The sequence below is a fragment of the Eutrigla gurnardus genome (assembly GCF_963514095.1).
Source record: "Eutrigla gurnardus genome assembly, chromosome: 20".
NCBI classification, from domain to species: Eukaryota; Metazoa; Chordata; class Actinopteri; order Perciformes; family Triglidae; genus Eutrigla; species Eutrigla gurnardus.
In genome coordinates, this window is record NC_139931.1 from 6652626 (window position 1) to 6674486 (window position 21861).

Consider the following 21861-nt stretch of genomic DNA (forward strand, 5'->3'; position numbering starts at 1 on the left):
CTCTGATGAAACACGGGTAATATATTGCACAGTGACTAGAGGCGACACTGGAGGAAGTGGACACAGAGGGAGAGAGAGTACGGGAATAAGAGAGGAGAGATAATGGCTCAGCCGGTGACAGTTAGATAGACGCAGTAATTAATTTCTGCTCTCTCTCTTTCAACTTCCATTCCCTGTAGATGAGCCCCATTGTTGTCCACTAATACAGTTATTAATGGAGGTCACCACAGTCAATCAAATATTATTTTTTTTTATATCAAGCACTCCGCCCACACAGAATGGGGGCCTGGCTGTGTGTGAGATTAAAAAAAAACGTAAGCATACATACATTAAAAGAGCTGGATTACTGCCATTGTGCCAAAATGTGCTGATACTGTTTCATAAAGCAGCAGTATTTATAAAAGTGGGAGTACAGTCACCTATCTCTTGAATTATTTTTCAAACATAAGCCGTGAGTGATTGTAATATAACAGTTTGAGTCAGAAATGTGTGTTTGCATAAGATATCTAAGAATAGCCCGATAAGCGCTGTTGTGGAAATGTGTTATGAAAATAGGCTTGTGTGGGGATTGAAGAGGCGTGACCTTGTTTCACAGTACCTTTTGGGCTATATCTGCTGATGTAATACAGTATTTTGGCTGTTATGAATGTGCTGCAGCCAGGCACCGAGCATCTAATTCATTGTGAAACGCGGTGCCCTGCCAAGAAGCACAGGAATCACTTTAAAAGTAGGTTCCTTGTTCCGTCAGTAGTTCTCCCTTTTTCTGCCAGATTGGTTTCTGGGAAAACCAATCTGGCAGATGAGATTCAAGCAAGGGAGGATCATTTACGTCGCAGCAAAAAGCCCTGACTGATTCAGTCGAAATTGCTTTAAACCTAATAATACCCAGAGCATAAGGCGAAATGCTTAAATCTTAAATTGTTTCAACAAGGTATTGAACAACTTAATTGAGGTGATATATCATCAGCACTGCTCTCTGTGCTCAAGGCTTTGATAATAAAATGATGTGTTACTGGCTAATGAGGGTTTGGAGTCATATTATTGAGGAGCCTTTTTTTTTTTTTTTTAAAGAGAACACCATCCAGCCCTAAAGGCCAACACAGTATGAGAGGGGGATTTGTTCTGGTTTATTGGTACATGATCTCTGACGCAGAGAATGTGCTTCAGATGCTGCTGAAGAATTTTAGACCTAGGTAATGTGTGTGTGTGGCTGAATATGCACATGAGTGACTGTGTGCAGTTGTGTGTGACAACATGAAGTATAACAGCATACATGCGTGTGCACAAGACACTTTGATAACCCTTACAATGGTGTATGCATTTCCCTGCGTGTTCTTTGTCCTCGCATGTCCGCATGTGCACATGTTTGCACCTGCGTGCAATACTGGTCTGCCGGCCTGCGTCCCGTGCGTATGTGTCCGTGTGTTTGTGTGTGTTTGTGTGGTTGTGTGTGTGTGTATGTGTTCCAGGAAAGCCAATGGTTGGACAGCGTATCTCTTCTGATCAAGGATACACTGGAGGGGGAGATGCTGATGATCGACAACCTCTCCGGTTCGGTCTTCCACCACTATTCCTCTCCTCCACCCATCTGCAGAGATTGCAAGGGCCACCCGCAAGAGGTACCGCCATGAACACACATGAATACACACCCCACACACACACACACACATACACCTGATGATATTAAATTCATACATAAATCTTTAAAATGATAACTTTTAGGCACTACACTGAAGCTTTAATGGACCAACCTGGAGGCCAACGTTTATCAAACATGTCAGATTCACACAGAATGCTTCACTAGTGTTGATAATGCTACTCCCCCCTCAGAATATGAATCTAGTTTTTAAAACTACCCATAGTAAGTAGTAACCATGTCACTAGACCTGGACACTTGAAAAAAATGATCCCAGCACCAAAACCAGTGACATTTGAACGTTCAACGTTACACTTGAAGAGAGACACAGGTGAAGCTGCTGCTGCTCTTTGGCTTCACAGCTGCATCTGTTGAGTGAGAGAGAGCAGCGTGTTCGGTCGGCCACACAGCAGTCGGGCTGAAATATAAACTGATTGCCGTGGTTTACACGCTGTGTGGATACACGCTTATAAATCAGCAAAAAAACCAGGCTTACCAGCTCTTTTTTCCATTACATTCTTTTTGAACCAGGTCAGCTTTGAAGCTCTGAAATGCATTCACGTAGTCACAGATGTGAGGGATCCAAATCGCACTTTCTTGTCGTCACATGAATGTGAATTTTTAAGATTTTGTAGTTGAAGTCTGAATTTATAAAATGCTTTTACTCCTTTGCCTGAAAGGGGTTTCCATATTATTGATCTTTCCCGAGACGTGTGGGTCCGTGAGGACTGATTCCTGGCTCTGAGATGTTTGGTAAAAATGGCCTCAGGTGTTGGATGGAAATAAACTTGAGGGACATGTTGAAATAAATTCAAACTGGATGCAAGCACTAGATAAAAATGTAAAAACTGAGACACCTACCTTCCTTAGTATACATAGTATACGCTTAAATACAGTATATACACACATGTACACACTAGTTACTGATGGATGCACACACACACACACACACAACCATGATGTACAGGATGATTATGTGCATGCAGATTTACAACAGCGGCGCATTTGCATGTACTTTCATGGACGTACACACACACACACACACACACACACACACACACAGGGCTTCATTCATCACACAAAGCAGTTAGAATGGGAACTGTTGTTAAAGTTCATGCTTTATAAAGCGTGTCAACTATTGTATGTGCTATTATTAAAGAACAAAATGGGAATTCATCCCCTGATTTAACACGAGGTGATTTATAAGTGCAGAAATGTGGATTATTGAGGCCCTTTGCATGCACACAGACACACACACACACATGCAGCCGTTCCTGATCTGCATGCATGTATGCGCACGGCAACACCCCCCATTACTTGTGCTTGTATGATGGGCTACTGGAGACCGTGCATCAAAACACACACTCCCAAACGTATCCTGTCCTTGTGTCATCGTTGTCCATCACAATGACAAAGTGCAGCGGGTCAGCTCAGAAGAAGCAATAACTGGGCTCTACACCTTCCACACCTGTCAGTCCGGCTTCCTGCCTGTCCGCAGATGCTGTCAAACCATCAATCTCTCCTCCCTCTTTTACATGCTTCCACTTCCCATCAGTCCCTCCCTCCCTCCGCTCCTCTGGCTATCCCTCCATCTTTGTCTCATTGACTGTAACTGATCCTGGACTGTTCTCCTTCAATTTACAGTGTCCTTTAACCATTTTGTGTGTGTGTGTGTGTGTGTGTGTGTGTGTGTGAGAGAGAGAGAGTGAGAGAGAGAGAGAGAGAGAGAGAGAGAGCGCTAGTGTGAGTGTGTGCCATTATCAGACAGATGAGTCTTTCACTGCTATGTTCTGTAGACTTACATTGTGTTTAAGGGGACAGGAAGGTGCAGTGGGATACCTGCTGTGTGTGTGTGTGTGTGTGCGTGTGCGTGTGCGTGTGCGTGCGCATGCGCGTGTGTGTGTGTGTGTCTAATAAGGACTTGAGAGAGACTGCAGGAAACAGTTCAGTGGTGCAGTGAAGGCTTTCCCCATTTATTCACTTGTTAGCATAAGCAGGCGCTCCTCAAGCATACATTAGTGGTCCACAACATCATTTCTCTGACACTGTTTTTATAAAGGTGGCATCAGAGTTACAGAAGTATAGTTCTAACAGCTACATGAGCAGGCAGACAGCTATCAGCAGGTCCCGTGCTCAAAAATGTCATACGTCAGGCAAAGAAAATAGACAGCAAGAAGGAGGCGTGCCTGTTTGTGTTGGGAAATGATCATCGTCATCTGATGCACTTGTTTCCTATGTTTAACATAAATGACTGCATAGGCTTCCCATGTCCACACTAGCATGAGTCCTGCTATGTGGACATGAGATATCAGTCTTTTTTTCTGTCTCATTGTCATCGCCGTGCTGAATGAAACAATGCTCCGCCTTTTTCGCTCTCAGGCCGCATTGGACACTTTCATTCGGTTCTTCCCTCGGAGTCCCGTTAGCTTAGCAACTCCTCATGCATCCTGCCGATAAATGCACCAACCGATGACCTTTTTTTGAAGCTATTCACAACCAAACTCTGAGAGGCAGATCAGCAGATATGGTGCTTTGACTTAGTAGCCGTAGGGAGGGCCTCTATATGGAGATGGAGCGGAAAACACTGCAAAGTGCTGCTTTAAATTAATGAGTTGCATTGCTTCCTTGCCTCATCTCTCTCTCTTTCTCTCCTTGGGCAACACTAGTTTACTGCTGCATATCAGCCATTAATCTTCTATTATCCTCCTTGTCTTTCTCATACAGCTATGTGTTAATATATCGCTAACAGGCCTCATTCCATTGGATTTCACTGGGCCCCATTTTAAGTGCCTTTCTTAATGCTTCTCTCTGGCTATTTATTGCTCTGTCTCCTTTTAAAAGAAACATCACAGCTCCCCCAGAACCCCCCCCCTGAAATTCCACTCCCAGCTCACTGTTTGCAGTATGTTTTGAAATCGTTGCACAAACAACCGCCTCAAGGCGAAGGGTAGAGAAGACTGGCGGCCCAGAAGCCCGAGCTCTCGGGAGGCTCATGCAGCGATAATTTAAAACCAATTCGGTCGCCGTTACGGGGCGAGTTACCTGACGAAACAAACTTAGCCGGAGCTAATGTCTGAGCAAACGAGAGAGAGGTTGTAGTAACAGTTGGTGTAATTGTTGCCACTTCCAAACGACTGGGTAATATCGTGTCTCAGTATTAGTATTTAGTATTGCTGTCGGTGTGAGAGAACGACTATGACGCCGTTACCACACACGCAGCGACGTTTTTTAATGTGCAGTTGGGTTTGAAAGCATACTCAGCCTGGCTGTAGGGGCAGAATCATGAGGTTCTGGTCCAGCTACACACCGCCATGATGGGGAAATAACATCTCATCGCTCTCGCTTGATTATCCATGCAGCCGCTGCAGGAGCATCACACACACACACACACACACCTGCTGCGTACGCACTGCTTGGATATCTGCCTCTCGCCTCCCCGTTCAGCCTCTCTCTCTTCGAATACTTTGTTCGGTTAATGATGACAAAGCAATGTTGTTACCCCCTTGAAATCTCTCACCTTGCTCTCTTTACAGACAGGTGCCAACGGCTTTTTGGCCACTTTGAATTGTCAACAGCTGGTGAAGTGTATGGAAGCTTGGCGGAGGTTTTACCTGTCTTGTTTTTGTAGCACATATTGGCCTTTTAATACACACACTGTATGAACTAAGGAATCATGGGAGCCTTCTACAAAGCAATGTTGCTGATCCTTTAGAAATGTAATGTATATGTACACAAAGATGTAAGATAGTGATGTCATGAATAGAATAAATCATCTATATTTATCACTGGTTAAGTAATTCCAGGAAGTCTTTGCTGCTCTATTCCCGATCCCTTCGTGTTTTTTTTTAAGACATGAATAACATGAGGTGCATTTTTGCAGCAGATCAGGATGGCAGAGATTGAGCAGGCGTCGCTGAAGTCGGAGCAACTGTCCGACAAGTCTTCATCCCCCGCGCTGCCGGATGACCTCAGCCTGGACGAGCAAACGGCCTACCAGCTGCTGGTGCGAGAGGACACGGTGGGTACGAGCAGAGCCAGGTGGGAAGAGGAGATTGGGATCTGCATATACTGATATACATACACCAAGGATGATGATTAGAATCTTGATACCAGTGCAATTTGTTTGTTATCACTATAACACCAATTGCACCATAAATCCACAGCGGTGAACTTCTAATTTACCCACTATTTTTTACAGTGTTCCGGCACTTTGTCCTTTGTCTCCTTCCCCAAGTGGATAAGCACAAACAATGGCAGAGGTTCACTGATCATTTTTTTTAATATTTATTCAAGGCAGCACAAAACAAATGGCCGTTCTAAGCTATTTTTCATAGATGCTGTAGGCTCTCCAGTGAATTACAGGTATAAACCTTAGCTTCCAAAGGTCGCTTTATCTCTCTCTCTCTCTCTCTCTCTGTGTATCAGTGGTAACTATCTTGTCTTTGAAGAATCCACATTCTCTTCTCATGAATAAAACTAAGCTCTACCTAGTTGCTCTCCAGGGTGGCTCACATACCTCACTCTCCTGCACCCCCCCTCCCCCTCCTTTTTCGACTTTATCTTTCATGCTGCTCCTTTCTCACTGCTACCCTTCTCGTAATTGCACACCTTCTCGGCACCTCCCTCTAGTCCCACTATCTCCATCCCTTATCGTCCGTCCTTCCTAGATATCCTCCACTGTAATGGGCTAATGCTCCTTGGTTCTGGATAGCCAGATAAGCCTGCTATCGCCAAGCGTGGCTGCCAACCACTGCTCATTAGAGGAGAGGGGAAAAGAGAGGCAAAGGGGAAGACGGAAGGTGAGAAAAAGGATCTAAGGTTAGGGATTTGATTTGTCAAACGCTGTTTGGTAAATAGAAATGTGTGTGGCGTTAAGTGTGTGGTTTGAGGTTTGTTCCTTTTTAAAAGTGGGTTGTTCAGGACCAAGGACTAGGAATGACGGTATAATCCCAAAAAAACAAACACACACAGGTGCACGAATACACACCAAGGATTCTGCAGTCCCGACGTGATGTTAATTAAAACGTACAAGGTTAGAGCTTCCAAAGATGAATTCCTGCCTTAATCTACCTCCTGCTTCCGGCTTCCAGCTGTTGTAGCCGTGTCTCACACACACACACACACACACACATTTCTTACCAAACATTTATTGTTAAAATACATAACGTCAACATGACAATAACAGGCTCTCTCTCACCCCTTCACTAGCACTTAGATGAAAAGCCTGAGGGACGATGTGAATCAGAGGCCGTGTTTGATATCTGCAGGATGCCAGAGGCGCTGCTTTTTTTCTGTATTCCTTTTCTATCAGGTTTCGTCCAGGAATTGTAACTTTACCAAATATAAAGCTAATCCTAAACTGAAATTGTCCTTTTTGCATAAAAAGTAAGAGCTTAAGGCTTAAAGCTATGTTAATGGTTGTAAGCTCCTTTTCAGCAAGTCCAAGTCATTTTCACCACATCTATTATTAAAGTTTTTATTTTGTCCTTCTCTTTAAATGTCTAATTGATCTGCTTTTTTATTTTTAAATGAACTTTCGTTCACTTTTCTTGAGTCATCATTCCTGATAATTCATTAGGGAAAGACTTTCAGTGTCCGGTCATCTGTTTTCTTCTAGGGAAGGTGCAGCAGTGACTCCAACAGCTCGGAGGAGGCCGGAGGTGAAGGGAGTCATGGAGGAGGCCACCAGACTCAGACCATGGTGCAGAGCCAGGTTCAGGGGCTGGGCCAGGCCTGCCAGGCATTCAGCACCGGCATTGAGGTGGAGACGTCGCTACAGGAGATGGAGATGCAGACGCACCAACCACATATGTGCTCACCTCACTGTAGCCCCGGTGAGTAAACCTGATATAAAGACTGTACTTCCAAGATATTTCTGAATGTATTTATTCCCGCCTCTCAACGACATGGAAGAGAGCGTGCAAGGGGCTCTTGAACCTCTGCAATATATTACAGTTGGCATAAGGCATTATCATAATTATTTTTTTTTAGTCGATTGAAATGTTTTAACCCAAATGGCATATACTTGGACCCACACTACACATTTAAATATCAACACGTATCTAAAATCTCAGCAGGAAGCATTTCAGTGTGTGTGTCTGTGTCTGTGTCTGTGTGTGTGTGTGTGTGTGTGTGTGTGTGTGTGTGTGTGTGTGTGTGTGTGTGTGTGTGTGTGTGTGTGTGTGTGTGTGTGTGTGTGTGTGTGTGTGTGTGTGTGTGTGTGTGTGGCTGCAGTATCCTCACCAGAGCTTGATCTATATACATTATTCAGATGAGGAAAAAAAAAATCTGTCTCATGTAATAGATATTCACAAGAATAGTGGAGAGACATGCATAAATTGACAACAGTATGGAAATGAAAAGAGTGTATTTCCCCCTCAAGGTGGCGTTTCCATCAGCAGCAGCAGCAGCAAGGAAGGAAAAAGAGGAGGAGGAGGAGGAGGAGGAGCCAGTGGTATTTCTCCTCTCTTCCATCTGCCTGCAGAGTTCTTCCACCCTGCAGGAGCATCCATACCAGCACCTCCCCGCAGTCGGAGCCTACGGTTGTCGAGGGGCATTAGGCTGACCTCCCCCGACTCCTGGGCTTCGCTCCGTTCCCCAGGAGCCCATAGCAAGATGCTCTGTACACAGGTAGGGGGAGGGGAGGGGCATGACACGGTCAAATAGTTTAGATGACACGAAAAGTGGATACAAATTTTAAAAAAAAGAGGATTCATTTTTGTGCAAAATGAAACAGATTTTTTCTTAATGGAAACTTAAAATACATAATATAGAGAATGTCAACTATACAAAAAATATAACATAATGTTACATTCTTGTGTTGGAGTTGGATTCATGTGCTCCATCTGCTTTCTCCCCTCCTTCTGTCTTCAGTACCCATCCCACAGTGACTCATCGCTGGCCACAGGCAGCTCAGAGGGCAGCCTCCAGACCACCCTGGAGGAGGGACTGAGCTTCAGCGTCTCTCCACCACAGAACTTGTTGTTGCCTTTGCTGACAGCTCCCTTACCACCCCCGTGCCCACACCCGCTGCCTGAAGAAGGCACCGCCATTTCCTCCCCAGTCCAAACCCCGAGGCCGAGGCCGAGCCCCTCATCGGGCCTCACCCTCCAGGCCACCAGGGGCCACCAGCGCAGCCAGAGCAGTGGGCGCGGCAGCACCAGCCCGGGCTACACCCGCGACGACTCGATCGACCCTTCGGACGAGGACCTGGGCATCGGTATAGGATCGTCCATCGGTGGCTGCGGCTCCAGCCAAGCGGGCAACAGTGAACACTTGTCAGAGACGCTGAGCAGCCTGTCGCTGACGTCGCTGCTGTCGCCCAGCTCCCTGGTGTACCCGGGAGGGGTGGTGAAGAAGTGCAACAGCACAGGCAGCCTGGACCAAGGGGGGATACTGCTGTCATCTCGGGGCAGGGAGGGCCGCAGAGAGATTCTGGGCTTGGAGCTCATGGACCCCCAAGGCTTCTTGGCCAACCCCTGGACAGGGGTTTTAGTGGATGCGAGGCGAGCAGAGGGAAGAGGGGAAATAGGAGACGGTGAGAACGGGTTCAAAGGGAAGAGCTCAAGCCAAACGACAGTCGGGCCTTGTCGGAAGAACAGATGAAAGCGACTGTTCACTCTAACTTTGTCTCTCCATTCCTTGGATCTAAACCCATCGCTGTCCCGCTCACTCTCTCTGCTTCCATCAGCGAGGGAGAGGCTTGATGACACATGATGTCCCGTATTCCAAAACCAAACCCTCATCTTACCCCTCAACCCCCTTCTATACATTCGTGACACACCCATGTCCTAGTATGTGCTACATAGGGGAGTGGTCTTGGTTATAGCCCGCTGGTGAAGAGGCCTTATACCCTCTTAGGGTGCCTGTAGGGGAGGACATGGAAGGTTTTGCTCACATGAAGACCACGAGGCTCATTCATATCAGGGAGTCAGTAGAAGCAGAGACAACTTCTTGTTGCTCTACTGAGGTTTCCTTTCCCTTGTGGGTTCACTGAGGTTGAAAAATGCAAAAATAGAAGCACCCAAACTGAAATAGCTATCCATGCCAACGGAGACTGTTTTGATTAGTTTATTTCTCGGAGGCAGTGTGGCAAGTAAGTGGGCGGAGGCTTGGAAAATGGCGTAATACATTAAAGGGCGGAAGCGAGGCTGGAAAAAGGAGATGGCAGGTCATTTGTTTGGCTGAGAATGCAGAAAGCGGATCTAATGTCCATCTGCTCTGGCAGACGGGAACAACAGGTCCTACTCACGCTGGCACCGGACCTTCTGCTGAGTTCAGAGTAAAAAAGCAAGGTGGAGGAGAGTTCACGAGTGTGCTCCTAGTGTGTGGGAGAGCACTGCCTCAGGTATCCAAGGCAAGAATTAAATCATTCTCACCGCTTTCGCCATACCTCTGTATTTTTTTTGAAACGGCAGATAGGTATTGACTGATCAAAGCGCCCGTGCCTCTGTCGACGTAGTCTTGAGTGGCAGCGGGAAAATGAAAAGAAACTGACGGATAGCGGAGGTTTGTGTGAGCACGGAGTGATTCCTGAAATTGGTTATTTTTTTTCTTTCTATCTCCAGCATCTCTCACTCACTCAGACATGAAGAAACGAGTATGAAAGAGGTCGGGTGGAGCTTTTCAAACCTCCATCAGAAGAAGCCAGAATGTGTGCATGGGGGGGGCGGCCTTGTGGTTCACAGCTTCTTAATAAAGTGAGACTTAAAGCACACTCCTTTTTGACACTACTTCCTCGCACCATTGCTTAAGGATTTGGGATAAATGGACAAACCCACAAGAGATGACTTTGACTGCATGATGGAATTGCATTTAACCTTTTTTTTTTATCTATATACAGAAGTGTATCAAGATGTCAATGTTGGGTGATAACCATGTGATTTCTATTCCACTATTTTTGTAGAAAAGAGAATAGGCACGTGCAAGTGTTGCCGTTACTTTGTCCCTGTTTCATTTAAAACCCATCCGATCTCTTTGACTTGTTGTCTAGGACTTTTTGTCTGCCAGTGGCTTCCAGTTTTATAACATTTTTTAAGGTGTGGACGGTGTATAAAACAACGAAGCAAAAAATTTCAAACTAAACTTTTTTCTTTTTTTTTGCCGCTGAAGTGATTGTTCCCTCCAGCACATTTCCTCTTTGGGAACACCGGTTCCTCGTGGATTTTTTTATTTTTATTTTAATGACAACCAGAGATGGGAACAGCCATACTCACTCAGCACACGAGGGTCGTTCTAGCTCACGGACATTCCTGGTCGCACACAAGGAGTTTGCTTTAATCCTCCTATGCTAAAAAAAAAAAAAAATAACCATGAATAGCATAAACCATCTCTATGAAAGCTTTAATTTGAGAGTACCACCACAACATATCGAATATGGACACATTAGTGTCCCTCAAGCATGGTTCTGGGATTGCAATACAGTATGCTTTTTCTTGAAATGACACCCTGATGCACTCATCTTCTCTTCCTCATCTCTTCACACATACAGTATGTTGTAGCAACCCTTTCACACGAACACACACACCATAGTTTGATATCAAAAAGCCGACGCTGTTTTCCGATGAACAAATACTTTTCAATGCAAGCTTATTTTTGGCTTTCTGCCGCTTGATTAATCGCTCCATCCGAAAAAAAGGAGGTGCTCATCTTTAAGCCTGATTTCTGAGACAGACTGTTGTTTCCCCAGTGTTTCGATCATTACCTTAGTTTTTTTTTAATTCCTCAAAAAGAATGAGGTGATGTGAGAAAATCCGAGGGTTTGACCTTTTTTATCATGCAAAATCACTTTGATGACTATGTTGATCACATTGTGTTGGGTGTTAATGAGTGATAGTAAAGACAAATGTGTGTGTGTTAGAGAGAGAGAGTGTGTGTGTGTGTGTTTATGCCTTCAGGTGAAGTGATTGCCTTTCCCTGAAGTGTCCTGTTTGTAGGTGAGGATACCTGAGATTAAAGGTTGAAGAGGGAAAACACGAAGCAACCAAGGGCTGTTTTAGCTTCAAAGATATATCCTCCTATCTTTCTGAGACAAATCCTTGTGTCAAATGAACATGGCATCAAAGGTTAAAGCCTGACTACGCAGCAATAAATGTTCTATGTGTATGCCCTGAGTAAATGATGTCAATGTGATTTTTATCTCCTCAGAATACAACAGTATTCGTTACTGTCTGTTTTTGCTTCTACTTGTCTGAACTTACAAACCAATCAGATAGCACCTCTGCCCTCTCGGAGACCAATCAGTATCAGAGAGATGGGCTGCAATTGGACGACATGAACAAGTAAGGTCATTGAACTCAGGTCGGGGGGTAAAAACCACTGGTTAAATCTTTAAAGATAGCTGTAAAGGTGTGCTCGGACTGAAATCGAAGCAAATTTTTTTCCCACCTCGCTTTATTCGCACAAATTTGACTGCTGGTGTTTATCCGCTAACAAACAGCCAGTGCACCCACAGTCCAGATGTTAGCTGTAACTACCCAACAATGCACCACCTGTGTGTGTGTGTGTGTGTGAGCAGAGTGTGCCTTTGTACAGTACGTGTGCTCTGAATCAGACTGATTAACCAGGATCTGAAGATGTTTTTTTCCCCCTTCTTGTCTGTCTATGTTCATGAAGTAGAGTTCACATTCTTTGCTAAAGTTTCGACATATTTATGCAGTTGCTTTTTTTTTTATTTTTGCTTCAAATCCCACCTCTGTCCCACTCTACACTGAAGTCGTATGCAATCACGCCACCTCTGAAGTTTGCTCCGCCTTCAGTCTGAACACACCTTAAGAGTGTACAATTCACGTTTGTACATATCTTTGTATTTTGATCTGCATGTGTGCATTGCTGCCAGTGACCATGATTATATCATTAGTATGGATTTCATAAACTTGTACAAAGTTAAAGGGAATGCCCCCGTGTTTTTTGACTGTTACTATGAAACCACTAAAAAAAGAACCAGTCCGAGCCAATTCTTCTAACGTTTTATTCACATGATAGTGAAAATAATTTGAGAAAAATTACATTTTTGGGTTCAATCTTCATCTTTAATGTGTTATTGACATTTAAGTATGAAATGAGAGATGGCAAAAGAGGTCACCAGGACAGTGTAGAGCAGGGGAAGGAAAGCCAGCGACCAGACAGGGACACGAAATCCAGAAGTGGACAGCGTTGACGTGGACAGCTGGACAGTGTAAAGCCAACAGACAGTGTGAGAGACCGAGGTAGTGAGATGCTGCCGGAGCGGGGAGACTTCTCCAGACAGCTTGTCATCGGCAGCCTTGCCCAAGCAGAGCCGCCAGTGCGAGTGAGCACATTAGGCATGCACGCTGAACTCCGAGGTGTTGTTTATCTCACACCACCAACCAGCCAGCCGTCCACCTTATCTGACCTCTCAAAACCAGCTCTCCCTGCAGGCCCCCTGTCCTTCAAATGTCACCGCAGGAGGCTGGAGGTGTGTGTGTGTGTGTCTCTGAGACTTGAGTGTGTGTTGATGTGAGCACAAACAACGTGTGAGTGGATATGTCACTGCTTCTGTTATCTGCAAAGTCTTTTAACAGATGTGCCTCGTCTGAAAGTTTTGGCTTTTAACTGATTTGCCTTCCATCACCTGAGGCGAACAAGAGAGCTCAGTTTCCATGAAGCCTCTCATGGCTTGTGTGCTGATTCAGCTGGAGTTTCTCACAAGGTGCCCGGATACAAAGCCCCTTGGGTGCATGATCATTTTCTTACCTCATCTGGAAACCCGCTGGTTTTTACATTTATAGTGCTTCTGCACTTAATGACGCATCAGTCAAGGGGACGTCTCTGGGTTATGTCAGTCTGGTGCTGAAGATATTAAGTCAAAAGGTAGTTGTAAAATTAAAAGAAATACTGTTATTCAAAAGAAATCCTCATCCATCATGCTGAGTCTTATAATCAAGGTCTAAACAGATGCTTTTTTGGGAAGTGTGAAGCTTTTTATCCCAAAAAGTCAGTAAATTAGGAGTTTTTAGTGCTCTGTCACCTAATGGTTGTCTTTGATGTGTTTGAAGGTGACCTGCTTTCAACATATCATCGTCTCAGAGAGGACAAACTGAACAATCAGTGACAATTATGGGAGATTCTAATGTTGCCGAGTGATTTTTGCATCACTTTGACGGGTTGAAAAATGAACTAAAGTGAGTAATGATCACATTTTCTAACGCAGTTTTATGGGATTATTATTGAAAGCGTTAACATTTTGTCCTCTAGTCTCGGAGCAACACTCTTTCTTCCCTTTTATTTCATCACATCAGTCAGCAAAACCTGAACACACACCTGAGTCTTTCCTGACACACATTCATCAAGGTCGTGTGTGGAAAGCGGCTCCCAGGGAGCTGTCCCGGGCCCACTGATAGTATCGCCGGCTCCAGGGGGAGAGAGCCCGATAAAAGGGAGGTTGTGAAGGATGAATGAGGTGCCATTCAAATGAGCTGACTGTGTAAAATTGAGAAAGCGTCCGTCAATCTCCCGATGATATTTAAACACTGAAATCTAAACTCTTATTAATATCCCTTTGTTGTTTGACCCCTGCTTTGTTTCAGCTCATTGTCTAGATGTCGCCTTCATTGACCTTTCACAGAATTTGCATATCAGTGCACATATGTAGAGATATACATGCACCCACCAGGGCAACTCCTCCTGTCCGCTCCCTTGCTTCACCAAACGGGAGTCTGCAAGGGCTTGTCTGCGGATCACTGCTAATGGCTGAAGATTATCCCCTCGCAAACCTTCTCCCTCCTCTTCCTCTCTCCCTCTTCGCCCCGTTTCTTCTGCTTTACCTCTGCAACGTGAAGTCATTAGCGGAGTAAGAGACGCTGTGACAGCTGAAAGCGTGAGATTGGGAGCGGTGCTGACACGGCTAGTTTCAGCCTCGCCGTGCTTTCGTCGTGTGGGATGATTGACCGGGCTTCTCAACACCTGGCCCGCTGTTTAGTAAGATAATGGTGAAAAATAATACAGTCACAATGTTGAGCGACTTATGCTTTGAAAGATTTATCCGAAAGGAGCCGGATTGTGTATTTTTCAACAGACAGATTTGAAATCCGAGTTCAAACTTCCATATCGCTGTCTGAATTCAGAACTCAGCAATTTCTCTTAACATGAAAACTCTCAATATTGCAAAGGAATCACGTTTGCTGCTGAATATATTCACTGTACAATATAAAACAATATTAAATGGTTCACTCGTAGTAGAGAATGTTTTTTTCCAACAAAGTAGGGGGGTTTTTTTGCCCCAAAATACCCGTTTCACAACGTTAAACCAGGCGAAAACCTTCTGCAACAACACAAAAGCCTTCTGCCCGAGCAGCAAAATATGACGAGGATGAGATGGCGTAGCAGCATTCATTATTCCCATGCTATATCCTCTCTGTGTGCGATGCCAAGAACACAGCTCGGATTGAATTACACGCAGCAGGAACAGTATGTAAGCAACACCTCCAAAAATGCCCCACAATTGTCTATGAAGCAAAAATGTAAGTATTGGGAGTAAAAAAATAAACCATGCCCTCTAAAGAAAAGTTACATAAGGTTACACCCGATACTGTCTTATGCAACTTGCAAGCTGAATTTGTAATAAAGTTTGCTCTGCTGTGAAAGTGCAAAACAAAGTTTCTCTTTTGTCCTCCAGAGCAACAAAGGCAGCAGTTTTTTTTTATTCGTGCAATATTTAGTTGGCCCTTTAATCACGTTAACCTTGTAGTATCTTCGAGCGCTTCAAAGCAGATGAACATGAAAGTTAATTTGATGTCAGGTGGTGCACAAACGCAGCTCTCAACATGGCGCTGTGATGATACGGTGCTGTAAATGTGAATAACTGAAGAGTATTTTTGAGGATAGTTCCATCTGACGAAGCTCCTTCATCGGTTGAAGAGAAGCAACGTACATTTTGAAACATGTTGGAGGTCCTGAGTGGATTTAATGGTTAAACTGTGTGAGTTCGGTGCCCGTTACATCTTAAAAAGCTCCGTCTCTTAGAGCCGGGTCGCGGTCGTTAGAGCTTTTGGCTGTTTAGTCTCTCATGCATGCTGCGCTATGAGCCCAATGAGAATAAGAGGCATCAACAAGCACGAACATGAACTCGAAAGCACACTGAAATTTCGAATTATGCATGACACGAGGTTGTAGTGAAGGGCAAACTATGAGGACTCTCATGAATTTCAAAGACCTTCGAATCGCCTGAATATATCTTGAATAGAATACAGTCTTCTTCACGCGTCTGAAAATTAATCAGAATCAGAAACTGCAATTCAAAGGCACGTAGTTACTTAGCCCTAAGATCTTTGTAGGACGGCACCAGGAAGATTTTTTCAAGCATGAAATGAAACAAAATATTGCCTTTTTTTTAATATAACTGATTCTCACCTTGAAATGGAGGAAATCATTAATGAATATACTCTTCTTTTTGAATAATTTTCATCCGCTTCATTTTTAGTTTAACGACAGAACGTTTTGTTATCTTGCTTTTCCTTCCCGACCGTCTCTCAACAGGTTGGACATCTTTGAGTGAGAGAGAGAGAGAAACAAAGAGAGAGGCAAAACAAATTAATCCTGCATGTCACGTTGACCACTGAATTCATGTCTCCGTGACCTTATTAGTTTTAAATTGAGCCTATTAATTTCCCGGGAAAATTGTCTACAGCATAGGACATGATGATAATGACCTATAATGTTCTTCTGGGCTATTCAAGGCTTTTAATTATAGAACTCAAGATCCAGCCTTAGATTCAAGCCAGAATCAAGGTCCTCTACTTCTCGCTATTCAAATATTCTGTTCTGTTGAGGTAAGTGAAGACTGTGAGGTGAAACATACTGCGGTTTAGTGTATTTGTGGTACATTAGTACCTGTGGACTTTGTATGTGTGTGTGTGTGCCCATTAGACAGCCACCTCCCTCCCCAGGTTCATGTGAGGAGAGTCTTTGTCTCCCATCTCCACCATCTCATATTTATCACTGCAATTAGGTGCTCTGCAGAGCGTGTAGGCCCACACTGTGCAAGCATCTCTCCTCGGCTGGAGAGCCTGTCTGCACCGTCTACCTGAGAGCCCGCTGAGTGTGTGAGAGAGAGGGGGAAGAAAAACTCCGCCGTCTTTGCTGAAAATGGTGTTTTGAGCATCCGTCAGCTGTCAAGTGCTCCTTCCTTTTGTTGCAGCCCTGGATCAAGAAGCTACCTTTTGTGGCAAATGTTGTCTTTTGTCCTCGCTGCGTCTGTCCTCGTAATACAGTGTCGATATCGCCGTCAGACAGACCTAGCTTAGAGGGCAAAAAAGGAAGAGACGGAGGTATAGAAACAACGCTGCAGACAAAAGGATGCAAGAAACAGGTGGAAAGATGAATGAGGGTGAAACAAAATGGAGAATGTACGGAAGAGAAGTGCCAAATACATTCAAGAAATGTGAGGCGAGTACCAAAAAAAAAAAAAAAAAAAGCAGTTTGTCACATTAGCATAACACAAACGGATGAAGAATTGTCCATATTTAGCTTTTGAACATATGCTGTAGACCCACGGGAGCCCAGGAAGTGAAATTCAAGCCAACACAGGATGTATCCATAGTGAAATTCCACTCTGCATTGACGAAGACAGAGTGAGTGTTCAGGTAGAGGGCGAGGAAAGGGGATCAGAGAAGAGGGCAACGAGGAGAAAGATGATGACAGAGACTGATAGGAGGAAAGAGAATGTGGAGATGAGAGGTGAGGCAAGAAGTAGTGATAAGAAAGTTTGTACGATGCCGATATTTCTTCTGGGGAAGATCACTTAATCACCAGTATGAACAGGAGAGAAGATAACGGCAAACAGGATGTCAAAAGCTAATGAAAATGTGGATTATCTACCTGTAATTTAACTTTTAACTGGTTATGGAAAAAGTTCAAGCATGCATGATTGTGTTAGTCTTCCTCGCATGAGTGAAGGGGTAATTGCATTCAAATGAGTGGCTGTGTAACACTTTTGATGTCTGTGGCTTTGATGCTCAAGTGGAGGGAAGGAAGACGAGGTGAGGGCAGATACTAATAGGCAGAGAGAGGGGGGGGGGGGAAGTGGGAAAAGATGTTAGTAATTTATCAAATGATTGGTATATAAGAAGAAAGATCAATGATGGAGATTTTAACATGAGCCCTAAGGAGTTCCTTTATCCCCATGATTTCCATTAATGGTCATATTATTACCTTATTTTTAGTACATGTATGTATATATATACTCATTAATGAGAGTGGATGAACCACATCTGGCATCTTAGAGTTTGTTTGCCTATCATGATGTTTAAATTTCCACTTTTCAAACATCTGACCCAATGAATATCCAAGTATGCAGAATTCATCATGAATAAAACATTTCTAGGGGCAGGGAGTAAGTCCTTAATGAAGGGGTAAGAGGACACCATTGGTGTATTAGAGGCACTCCTGAAACCAAAGGAAGAAAGGCCGAGCAGATTGATGGAAGTAGATGGAAAATAAGATCTTACCTCCGTGTTCTGGGCTGCACACGGATCACCAAACACACCTCGGTGTGCTCACACGCACGTCAAAGGACAGGAGGCTATATTTGGTTTGCTGACGGCAGATGTGATTGGTCAATACGGAGCTGGCAGGAAGTCCACTGAGTGTTCATCTCAACTCAAGTGGAATGAATGTTTGTCTTACTGTACGTTATCAGGAGCACTGATGTCACATGTTCAACCTGTCATACAGGTTCCAGGGTGGTTTTTTCATATCTGGTGTAGACCAGACCACCTCGTTAAGGTTTTACACTTTGCTAAATGTAGCAAACTAATACATGAATTGTGTTAATATTAGTATTTTTGTGTTTGACGAACATCTAGATTCTTAAGTCTACCATTAACATACAGCCACACCCACAGCTGGACCACAAAATATCGAGAAAGAGTGACATAAAATGACGTTAAAATATGCAACTGTGAGATTCAGTTAGCATGTCACATTGTTCGAGAGGCGAAGAAATCTTTGATAGAAGAATTAAAAGCCAAGACGAAATGGAAATGGTTGTGACTGCAGGTAATTGCTTCTCTCAAATTGTTTATTTATGAATGTTGATGTATATAGTAAAGCAAAAAATTACTTTTGGTTGGGAAAAATAGGAGTCACAGATTTGCTATGCCACACAATAAAGCCCGATTTACTCCCATTTCAATTCATTACACTCCAAATAAAATCCAATTTAGCTTTCCAAATTGACTTGCTCTTATTTTCGGCGTGGCGCGTTGGGGGAACTCTGGACAGGTATTTTATTAGCAGCATGGTCTCAAGTGACATCGCAGGCTATTTTCCTTGGTTTATTAGTTTTTACTAGAGCTGGAAATGTGTAGCGTGACCCTGTTTTGCTCTCTCGGGGGGGATCATCTTGTTGGAGATCTGTTGTTCTCATGTATGTATTCTCCCCGTTTCGTAGCAGATGTTCCTCTCTCCCGCACATATGGTATGCAGTCAACTAAAAAAAAGAGTAAGCTAGATGTCCACTCACCGTTTTCCACTCTGTATGCTCAGGGGATGATGTTGGAGGTGAGATTAGGTGGGTTTGTGTTTGGTCTGAGGCAAGCACCATCGCCCAGCCACGCTTTGCACCCATATTGAAAACGTCATTCTTTTATTTTATTCCTCAGTCATGCATCAATTTAAACCATCACACCCGCATCAGATTGACACCTGCATGTGTTAAATTCTTTGTAATGGTTGTCTGACCCTGATTTTTACAGCAATAAACAGCCATTTCCAAGCCCAGGAAGACCACAAGACTGTAATAATATAATATGAGGGATATATTGTACTGAGAGCTCTGCATACATCCTCATCTGTTCTGCAGTTTTTACATTTATACCCACATAAGGCATCAATTAGTGTTGTGTTGATGAAAAGTTTAGCAGGAGCAAAACTTTGCAATCTTGATGCAATCAAATTAAAGGATGAAACTGAAAAAACGTACAAGTCAGACAACATTGTGTGCTCCGTTTTCTCCATTAGCTTCACTTCTGAGATGCATCCAGTGAGAATCTATTAAACCTGAAAGAAATGTGTCAGACCAATCAGCAGGGCGTATTTAGATCATAACAAGCCTCCACTCAAACCATTTTCAAAGCCCTGTGATGAGTGTTTTTGTCTCATCAGTCTGGGTGATATTTAACATATTGATGTTAAATATTGTGCTCTAGTGCCCAACGTGTCTCCCCCCCTGGCTTAACACAGAACACTGTTTGTATCAAACATTAGACATCATGTGTGAGCTGAGGGAGCTGCAGATAAAAAAACAACATCTGATCTGGATGCGTAAAATATGTGCGTGAGCGTCTGTGTCTGTTTGCTTGTGTGGAGCTGCAGCGCGGACCTGCCCCTCACTTTGAGGTGAGAGTCGGGTGTTTTCAGTCGGCACTGTAATTTCCATTTCAGTGCACATCAGTGCAAATGTCAGTACTCATTGACTTCATACCCCAAAACACAAACACACACTTGGAGACAACAGAGTTGCAGCAGCACATGCACATGGACAAAACTACTGCAATGCACACACACTGAATACAAAAAACTTCACACTGCGGTTTAGATTCTGCTTGCACTTCAAGTCGTATTGCCCTCGTATGTCTGTGTCTTCATGCTCCATGTGTGAGTTAATCTGAAGACGCATAATTAATTTTCTCCCCTGCTTCTTTCTGAGATTATTTTTTTGGGGTCTACTTTCTTCAGCCTCTCCTCCATCCTCCCCTGCCCTTCTTTGTGTGTCTCTCCTTCCATCTCAGCCTTTACATCAGTGCCTTCACGTCACTCACAGAGTAAATCAGCCGGGAGGAGGTCGCCCTTACTCAGTGTCCAGCATCACCTGTAATATCCTTGCCGGGGATGAGCGTGGGGCTCATTTGCATGATTACACAGCATCCGCCAGACAGCCTGTGCTTCATTACTCACCCCCCACACGCACGCTGGGTGATTGCGAGAACGTGAGTGAAGCCACACACACACACACACACACACACACACACACACACACACACACAAAGGCAGGCGTGGCAGTGAGACAGATACTGTACATTGTGTTGGTACATCAGAGTAAAGCCATCTGACACGCATGCATGCATGCATTGTCTCACTAGGTATGAAAGCTTGTGTTTAAGAAAGCTTAACGCGCTCAAAGGCAATTTGTTTTGAGCCACGTTGTCAACTGGCATAACAGCCTTTCATGTCAAACCTTGCCCGTCACCGACTTGCCTGCATAATCTGCTGCATAAAGCATAGAAGACGTTGCTGCTGGCCACAGAGCATCAGTGGACAGGTACATGACTGATCTCTGCACAAGGAGAGAGGGACGGTCGATAGAGGGCTATTGAACGCCCCGATCGATGAGAAGCCATAGGATTCACAATGCAGAGGCCGCCGCCCAACACCCTCCCGTTGCTCCATGGTGTGGGAGCGGTGCATTAAGGCTTGTGCAGTGTGTGTGTGTGTGAGGCAAAGTGTGCTTTGCCTGTGGCATCTGCAGAATATCCCCTCCCTCCCGTCCATAAGCATGTGAGCATTCATGTGTGCGTTTAAGTGTCTCTGAGATGCCGGGACAGCCCACCTTTGTGAGCGCAGCGTGGATCAATAGCTGCTGAGCAAATTTATTGCCCAGGCGGCACCTTGAGCCGAGAGACCCAGGAATTTACAGGTTTGTGGGAGATTTACACTTTGGATTACTCGGTGCTAAACATGTGTGTGAGGGATAGGCGGAGCAGGTGGACGAGGCTCGGATTAATATGGCTTAAATTGATCGTTCCAGTGAGGGTAAACTAGGGCGCTGTATAAATACACAAGGAGCGCCGAGAGGTGGCTTGCTGCAATCGAAGGGTTCTGTGTGATTCGAGGTGCATTCAGGGGCACCCAAAGGTGTTTGTATATTCACACCATCACACATCACATGTCCACCTGTTTAAACTCAACACCCCCACGTCTGCACATCCTGCCTTCCATGACGCAGACTTGTTCTTTGAAATCACCAAGGCACAGACGGCGTTTCCCCTCCGCTTCTATTCAAGCAGCCGTTTCCACTTTGAAGTCCAACGCGAGGCTTTTATCTTGTTATCTTGTTATTTCATTGTATTCCCCCTGCGCAATACCATGCATCATCCCGAGGGGTAAAACAAATGCCCAGGGCCCTCCCTCTCATCCATAACACATAGCCAGCAATGATGGCAGGAGAATGAGGAAGAAGGAGAAAAAAAAAGGTCCATTTTATGTTT

At 44.4% G+C, this 21861-nt stretch overlaps 1 protein-coding gene across 7 annotated transcripts in view; it reads left to right on the plus strand.

Annotated features, from left to right (window-relative positions):
- LOC311030645 (voltage-dependent T-type calcium channel subunit alpha-1I-like) overlaps positions 1 to 12536 on the plus strand; it is a 63069-nt gene extending 50533 nt beyond the window's left edge. The window contains exons 31-35 of one of the 7 annotated variants that reach the window (XM_084036548.1): positions 1470 to 1619; positions 5517 to 5654; positions 7254 to 7470; positions 8019 to 8266; positions 8510 to 12536. In XM_084036548.1, the coding sequence (XP_083892674.1) occupies positions 1470 to 1619; positions 5517 to 5654; positions 7254 to 7470; positions 8019 to 8266; positions 8510 to 9241 (1485 nt within the window). In that variant the 3' untranslated portion in view covers positions 9242 to 12536. The remainder of the gene's footprint in view (positions 1 to 1469; positions 1620 to 5516; positions 5655 to 7253; positions 7471 to 8018; positions 8267 to 8509) is intronic. The other 6 variants (XM_084036545.1, XM_084036542.1, XM_084036543.1 and 3 more) reach the window with 6 other exon arrangements.
- Positions 12537 to 21861: the final 9325 nt, after the last annotated feature.